The sequence below is a fragment of the Sus scrofa genome, chromosome 1, assembly GCF_000003025.6.
Source record: "Sus scrofa isolate TJ Tabasco breed Duroc chromosome 1, Sscrofa11.1, whole genome shotgun sequence".
Classification (NCBI taxonomy): domain Eukaryota; kingdom Metazoa; phylum Chordata; class Mammalia; order Artiodactyla; family Suidae; genus Sus; species Sus scrofa.
The window spans coordinates 132,019,156-132,028,071 of NC_010443.5; the positions used below are offsets into that span (position 1 = coordinate 132,019,156).

The following is an 8,916-nucleotide window of genomic DNA, read 5'->3' on the forward strand; positions in this document are numbered from 1 at the left end:
ATCTGTGCCATATTTTAGATTCCACATGTAAGTGATATCACATGGTATTTGTCTTTCTCTTTCTGACTTTCTTCACTTGCACCCATGTTGCTGCAATTGGCCCTTGGTATTTTCTAAGCAGTGTTATATTTGTCATTCTTTATGAGCCAGTTTGGTAAAGTGGAAAGAACATTGGACTAAGAGCCAACTAATCAACTAAAACCAGCTAATCTATCTTTCCCTGAAGAATCTTGAGGAGCCAGGGAGATAATATAAATGACAGTCCTTGTAGACTTTATCAAGCCTGGAATTTAGGAGTTAGGTAATAACTGAGCAGTCTCTTTCTCACTCTCACATTGTTGTTGCTGGTTTTTTTTTGTTTTTTTTTTTTAAACTTTGGGAGGTAAGTGGAGTCAGATACGTGATACTGAGATTTATAGTAAGAGATATATGTATTTGGTCTTCCTCCAGGTTTCTGGCACTGAGCACCTAAAACCTTCGGAGTTTTCCCCTGAAGAGAGTAGTAAAGGTATCTTTTGTTATGTTAATGAGGTGACTTGCGGGGACTGTGCTGGTTGCCAGGGAAACCAACAGCTCTATTCCAGACCAGACACCAGGGAACAGAGAGGGGCTGGAGATTGAGTTCAATCACCAGTGAATGGCTAGTGATTATGTAATGAAGCCTCCATAAAATCCAAAGGACAGTGTTCAGAGGGCTTCCTGGCTGGGGACCACGGGGAGATGTGGGAGCCTAGCATATCTGCAGAGGGCATGGCAGGTATGCCTTCCCACATACCTTGTCCTGTGCTTCTCTTCTACCTGGCTATTCTTCAGTTATATCCTTTTGTAATAAACCAACAGTCTAGTAAGTAAATTATTTCTGTGATTTCTGTGAGGCTCTCTAGCAAATTACTCATACCCAAGGAAGTTCTACATAGGTCTTCCGATCTATAACTGGTGGATCAGAAGCACAAGTTACCACCTAGAGTTGTGATTGGCATCAGAAGTGGGAGGGGATGGGCAGTCTGGTAGGACTGAGCCCTTTTAACCCCCGTGGGATCTGATGCTATCTTCAGGTAGATAGCATCAGAATTGAGTTAAATTTGTAGGACATCCATCTGGTAGTGTCTGAGAATTGCTTGGACCTGAAAGGATGAAAATGCAACCTGACTCTCCCAGAACCCAGGAAGTTAATAAGAAGCTCTAAATGCCCTCGAATTCCAGACCCTGTTCCCTATAGGTAAAAGATCATATTTTTTGCTGTTTTAGGGCTTGCTTTCTGCTCTGTACAAAACTTTGTGGAAGGGGAAAAACAGGCCCCTGAGTATGTGCCTCTATGCTTGAAACTTCTTGAAACTGCTCCTAACTGCTTGTTTGGCTTCTGTAAACCTGCTTGCATAAGATAAAAAGAGGAGAAGTCAATTGCCTAACGGACCCCAGTAAGATCGGGCGTGCCACAAAATGTTGAAAATCCTGATAAATATATCTTGGTGACAATATGTCTCCCCCACCCAGAGACAGGCACAAACATGTAACTCCAGAACAACTTAAAATTAATTGGTCCACAAAGCGCGGGCTCTCGAAGTTTTGAATTGACTGGTTTGCGATATTTTAAAAATGATTAGTTTGTAAAAGCGCGGGCTTTGTTGTGAACCCCATAAAAGCTGTCCCGACTCCACACTCGGGGCCGCAGTCCTCTACCCCTGCGTGGCGTACGACTGTGGGCCCCAGCGCGCTCGGAATAAAAATCCTCTTGCTGTTTGCATCAAGACCGCTTCTCGTGAGTGATTTGGGGTGTCGCCTCTTCCGAGTCAGGACGAGAGGGATTTTAACTCGACTGGCCTTTCAGTTTGGTGCGTTGGCCGGGAAACCCGCGACTACCCCTCACACCCGAGAACCGACTTGGAGGTAAAGGGATCCCCTTTGGAACGTGTGAGTGTGTGTGTCGGCTGGCGTCTCTGTTCTGAGTGTCTGTTTTCGGTGATGCGCGCTTTCGGTTTGCAGCTGTCCTCTCAGACCATAAGGACTGGGGGACTGTGATCAGCAGACGTGCTAGGAGGATCACAGGCTGCCACCCTGGGGACGCCCCGGGAGGTGGGGAGAGCCAGGGACGCCTGGTGGTCTCCTTCTGTCGGTCAGAGGACCGAGTTCTGTTGTTGAAGCGAAAGCTTCCCCCTCCGCGGCCGTCCGACTCTTTTGCCTGCTTGTGGAAGACGCGGACGGGTCGCGTGTGTCTGGATCTGTTGGTTTCTGTTTTGTGTGTCTTTGTCTTGTGCGTCCTTGTCTACAGTTTTAATATGGGACAGACGGTGACGACCCCTCTTAGTTTGACTCTCGACCATTGGACTGAAGTTAAATCCAGGGCTCATAATTTGTCAGTTCAGGTTAAGAAGGGACCTTGGCAGACTTTCTGTGTCTCTGAATGGCCGACATTCGATGTTGGATGGCCATCAGAGGGGACCTTTAATTCTGAGATTATCCTGGCTGTTAAAGCAATTATTTTTCAGACTGGACCCGGCTCTCATCCCGATCAGGAGCCCTATATCCTTACGTGGCAAGATTTGGCAGAGGATCCTCCGCCATGGGTTAAACCTTGGCTGAATAAGCCAAGAAAGCCAGGTCCCCGAATTCTGGCTCTTGGAGAGAAAAACAAACACTCGGCTAAAAAAGTCAAGCCCTCTCCTCATATCTACCCCGAGATTGAGGAGCCGCCGGCTTGGCCGGAACCCCAATCTGTTCCCCCACCCCCTTATCCGGCACAGGGTGCTGCGAGGGGACCCTCTGCCCTCCTGGAGCTCCGGCGGTGGAGGGACCTGCTGCAGGGACTCGGAGCCGGAGGGGCGCCACCCCGGAGCGGACAGACGAGATCGCGACATTACCGCTGCGCACGTACGGCCCTCCCATACCGGGGGGCCAATTGCAGCCCCTCCAGTATTGGCCCTTTTCTTCTGCAGATCTCTATAATTGGAAAACTAACCATCCCCCTTTCTCGGAGGATCCCCAACGCCTCACGGGGTTGGTGGAGTCCCTTATGTTCTCTCACCAGCCTACTTGGGATGATTGTCAACAGCTGCTGCAGACACTCTTCACAACCGAGGAGCGAGAGAGAATTCTGTTAGAGGCTAGAAAAAATGTTCCTGGGGCCGACGGGCGACCCACGCAGTTGCAAAATGAGATTGACATGGGATTTCCCTTGACTCGCCCCGGTTGGGACTACAACACGGCTGAAGGTAGGGAGAGCTTGAAAATCTATCGCCAGGCTCTGGTGGCGGGTCTCCGGGGCGCCTCAAGACGGCCCACTAACTTGGCTAAGGTAAGAGAGGTGATGCAGGGACCGAATGAACCTCCCTCAGTTTTTCTTGAGAGGCTCATGGAAGCCTTCAGGCGGTTCACCCCTTTTGATCCTACCTCGGAGGCTCAGAAAGCCTCAATGGCTCTGGCCTTCATAGGACAGTCAGCCCTGGATATCAGAAAGAAGCTTCAGAGACTGGAAGGGTTACAGGAGGCTGAGTTACGTGATCTAGTGAAGGAGGCAAAAAAAGTGTATTACAAAAGGGAGACAGAAGAAGAAAGGGAACAAAGAAAAGAGAGAGAAAGAGAGGAAAGGGAGGAAAGACGTAATAAACGGCAAGAGAAGAATTTGACTAAGATCTTGGCTGCAGTGGTTGAAGGGAAAAGCAATAGGGAAAGAGAGAGAGATTTTAGGAAAATTAGGTCAGGCCCTAGACAGTCAGGGAACCTGGGCAATAGGACCCCACTCGACAAGGACCAATGTGCATATTGTAAAGAAAAAGGACACTGGGCAAGGGACTGCCCCAAGAAGGGAAACAAAGGACTGAAGGTCTTAGCTCTGGAAGAAGATAAAGACTAGGGAAGACGGGGTTCGGACCCCCTCCCCGAGCCCAGGGTAACTTTAAAGGTGGAGGGGCAACCAGTTGAGTTTCTGGTTGATACCGGAGCGAAACATTCAGTGCTACTACAGCCATTAGGAAAACTAAAAGATAAAAAATCCTGGGTGATGGGTGCCACAGGGCAACAACAATATCCATGGACTACCCGAAGAACAGTTGACTTGGGAGTGGGACGGGTAACCCACTCGTTTCTGGTCATACCTGAGTGCCCAGCACCCCTCTTAGGTAGAGACTTACTGACCAAGATGGGAGCACAAATTTCTTTTGAACAAGGGAAACCAGAAGTGTCTGCAAATAACAAACCTATCACTGTGTTGACCCTCCAATTAGATGACGAATATCGACTATATTCTCCCCTAGTAAAGCCTGATCAAAATATACAATTCTGGTTGGAACAGTTTCCCCAAGCCTGGGCAGAAACCGCAGGGATGGGTTTGGCAAAGCAAGTTCCCCCACAGGTTATTCAACTGAAAGCCAGTGCTGCACCAGTGTCAGTCAGACAGTACCCCTTGAGTAAAGAAGCTCGAGAAGAAATTCGGCCGCATGTTCAAAGATTAATCCAACAGGGCATCCTAGTTCCTGTCCAATCTCCCTGGAATACTCCCCTGCTACCGGTTAAAAAGCCTGGGACTAATGACTATCGACCAGTACAGGACTTGAGAGAGGTCAATAAACGGGTGCAGGATATACACCCAACAGTCCCGAACCCTTATAACCTCTTGTGTGCTCTCCCACCCCAACGGAGCTGGTATACAGTATTGGACTTAAAGGATGCCTTCTTCTGCCTGAGACTACATCCCACTAGCCAACCACTTTTTGCCTTCGAATGGAGAGATCCAGGTGCGGGAAGAACCGGGCAGCTCACTTGGACTCGACTGCCCCAAGGGTTCAAAAACTCCCCGACCATCTTTGACGAAGCCCTACACAGAGACCTGGCCAACTTCAGGATCCAACACCCCCAGGTGACCCTCCTCCAGTACGTGGATGACCTGCTTCTGGCGGGAGCCACCAAACAGGACTGCTTAGAAGGTACGAAGGCACTACTGCTGGAATTGTCTGACCTAGGCTACAGAGCCTCCGCTAAGAAGGCCCAGATTTGCAGGAGAGAGATAACATACTTGGGGTACAGTTTGCGGGGCGGGCAGCGATGGCTGACGGAGGCACGGAAGAGAACTGTAGTCCAGATACCGGCCCCAACCACAGCCAAACAAGTGAGAGAGTTTTTGGGGACAGCTGGATTTTGCAGACTGTGGATCCCGGGGTTTGCGACCTTAGCAGCCCCACTCTACCCACTAACCAAAGAAAAAGGGGAATTCTCCTGGGCTCCTGAGCACCAGAAGGCATTTGATGCTATCAAAAAGGCCCTGCTGAGCGCACCTGCTCTGGCCCTCCCTGACGTGACTAAACCCTTTACCCTTTATGTGGATGAGCGTAAGGGAGTAGCCCGGGGAGTTTTAACCCAAACTCTAAGACCATGGAGGAGACCTGTTGCCTACCTGTCAAAGAAGCTCGATCCTGTAGCCAGTGGTTGGCCCATATGCCTGAAGGCTATCGCAGCTGTGGCCATACTGGTCAAGGACGCTGACAAATTGACTTTGGGACAGAATATAACTGTAATAGCCCCCCATGCGTTGGAGAACATCGTTCGGCAGCCCCCAGACCGATGGATGACCAACGCCCGCATGACCCACTATCAAAGCCTGCTTCTCACAGAGAGGGTCACGTTCGCTCCACCAGCCGCTCTCAACCCTGCCACTCTTCTGCCTGAAGAGACTGATGAACCAGTGACTCATGATTGCCATCAACTATTGATTGAGGAGACTGGGGTCCGCAAGGACCTTACAGACATACCGCTGACTGGAGAAGTGTTAACCTGGTTCACTGACGGAAGCAGCTATGTGGTGGAAGACACCTTTTCAGGATGGGTAGAGGCTTATCCTACTAAGAAAGAGACTTCAACCGTGGTGGCTAAGAAAATACTGGAGGAAATTTTTCCAAGATTTGGAATACCTAAGGTAATAGGGTCAGACAATGGTCCAGCTTTCGTTGCCCAGGTAAGTCAGGGACTGGCCAAGATATTGGGGATTGATTGGAAACTGCATTGTGCATACAGACCCCAAAGCTCAGGACAGGTAAAGAGGATGAATAGAACCATTAAAGAGACCCTTACCAAATTGACCACAGAGACTGGCATTAATGATTGGATAGCTCTCCTGCCCTTTGTGCTTTTTAGGGTGAGGAACACCCCTGGACAGTTTGGGCTGACCCCCTATAAATTGCTCTACGGGGGACCCCCCCCCGTTGGCAGAAATTGCCTTTGCACATAGTGCTGATGTGCTGCTTTCCCAGCCTTTGTTCTCTAGGCTCAAGGCGCTCGAGTGGGTGAGGCAGCGAGCGTGGAAGCAGCTCCGGGAGGCCTACTCAGGAGGAGACTTGCAAGTTCCACATCGCTTCCAAGTTGGAGATTCAGTCTATGTTAGACGCCACCGTGCAGGAAACCTCAAGACTCGGTGGAAGGGACCTTATCTCGTACTTTTGACCACACCAACGGCTGTGAAAGTCGAAGGAATCCCCACCTGGATCCATGCATCCCACGTTAAGCCGGCGCCACCTCCCGATTCGGGGTGGAAAGCCGAAAAGACTGAAAATCCCCTTAAGCTTCGCCTCCATCGCGTGGTTCCTTACTCTGTCAATAACTCCTCAAGTTAATGGTAAACGCCTTGTGGACAGCCCGAACTCCCATAAACCCTTATCTCTCACCTGGTTACTTACTGACTCCGGTACAGGTATTAATATTAACAGCACTCAAGGGAGGCTCCCTTGGGGACCTGGTGGCCTGAATTATATGTCTGCCTTCGATCAGTAATCCCTGGTCTCAATGACCAGGCCACACCCCCGATGTACTCCGTGCTTACGGGTTTTACGTTTGCCCAGGACCCCCAAATAATGAAGAATATTGTGGAAATCCTCAGGATTTCTTTTGCAAGCAATGGAGCTGCGTAACTTCTAATGATGGGAATTGGAAATGGCCAGTCTCTCAGCAAGACAGAGTAAGTTACTCTTTTGTTAACAATCCTACCAGTTATAATCAATTTAATTATGGCCATGGGAGATGGAAAGATTGGCAACAGCGGGTACAAAAAGATGTACGAAATAAGCAAATAAGCTGTCATTCGTTAGACCTAGATTACTTAAAAATAAGTTTCACTGAAAAAGGAAAACAAGAAAATATTCAAAAGTGGGTAAATGGTATGTCTTGGGGAATAGTGTACTATGGAGGCTCTGGGAGAAAGAAAGGATCTGTTCTGACTATTCGCCTCAGAATAGAAACTCAGATGGAACCTCCGGTTGCTATAGGACCAAATAAGGGTTTGGCCGAACAAGGACCTCCAATCCAAGAACAGAGGCCATCTCCTAACCCCTCTGATTACAATACAACCTCTGGATCAGTCCCCACTGAGCCTAACATCACTATTAAAACAGGGGCGAAACTTTTTAACCTCATCCAGGGAGCTTTTCAAGCTCTTAACTCCACGACTCCAGAGGCTACCTCTTCTTGTTGGCTTTGCTTAGCTTCGGGCCCACCTTACTATGAGGGAATGGCTAGAGGAGGGAAATTCAATGTGACAAAGGAACATAGAGACCAATGTACATGGGGATCCCAAAATAAGCTTACCCTTACTGAGGTTTCTGGAAAAGGCACCTGCATAGGGATGGTTCCCCCATCCCACCAACACCTTTGTAACCACACTAAAGCCTTTAATCGAACCTCTGAGAGTCAGTATCTGGTACCTGGTTATGACAGGTGGTGGGCATGTAATACTGGATTAACCCCTTGTGTTTCCACCTTGGTTTTCAACCAAACTAAAGACTTTTGCGTTATGGTCCAAATTGTCCCCCGGGTGTACTACTATCCCGAAAAAGCAGTCCTTGATGAATATGACTATAGATATAATCGGCCAAAAAGAGAGCCCATATCCCTGACACTAGCTGTAATGCTCGGATTGGGAGTGGCTGCAGGCGTGGGAACAGGAACGGCTGCCCTAATCACAGGACCGCAACAGCTGGAGAAAGGACTTAGTAACCTACATCGAATTGTAACGGAAGATCTCCAAGCCCTAGAAAAATCTGTCAGTAACCTAGAGGAATCCCTAACCTCCTTATCTGAAGTGGTTCTACAGAACAGAAGGGGGTTAGATCTGTTATTTCTAAAAGAAGGAGGGTTATGTGTAGCCTTAAAAGAGGAATGCTGCTTTTATGTGGATCATTCAGGAGCTATCAGGGACTCCATGAGCAAGCTCAGAGAAAGGTTAGAAAAACGTCACAAAGAAAAAGAGGCTGGCCAAGGATGGTTTGAGGGATGGTTCAACAAGTCCCATGGGTGACCACCCTGCTTTCTGCTCTAACAGGACCCCTAGTAATACTGCTCCTGTTGCTTACAGTTGGGCCTTGCTTAATTAATCGGTTTGTTGCCTTTGTTAGAGAACAAGTGAGTGCAGTTCGGATCATGGTACTTAGACAGCAGTACCAAGGCCTTCCAAGCTAAGGAGAAACTGACCTTTAGCCTTCCTAGTTCTAAGATTAGAACTATTAACAAGAGAAGAAGTGGGGAATGAAAGGATGAAAATGCAACCTGACTCTCCCAGAACCCAGGAAGTTAATAAGAAGCTCTAAATGCCCTCGAATTCCAGACCCTGTTCCCTATAGGTAAAAGATCATACTTTTTGCTGTTTTAGGGCTTGCTTTCTGCTCTGTACAAAACTTTGTGGAAGGGGAAAAACAGGCCCCTGAGTATGTGCCTCTATGCTTGAAACTTCTTGAAACTGCTCCTAACTGCTTGTTTGGCTTCTGTAAACCTGCTTGCATAAGATAAAAAGAGGAGAAGTCAATTGCCTAACGGACCCCAGTAAGATCGGGCGTGCCACAAAATGTTGAAAATCCTGATAAATATATCTTGGTGACAATATGTCTCCCCCACCCAGAGACAGGCACAAACATGTAACTCCAGAACAACTTAAAATTAATT

The 8,916-nt window shown here is 48.4% G+C and overlaps 1 protein-coding gene across 1 annotated transcript; it reads left to right on the forward strand.

The window, feature by feature from the left end:
• LOC110259514 lies at positions 1,882–3,503 on the forward strand. The gene is made up of 3 exons (XM_021084913.1): positions 1,882–2,868; positions 3,210–3,292; positions 3,429–3,503. The coding sequence occupies exons 1-3, from the start codon at positions 2,277–2,279 to the stop codon at positions 3,501–3,503; spliced, it is 750 nt and encodes a 249-aa protein (XP_020940572.1). The 5' UTR covers positions 1,882–2,276.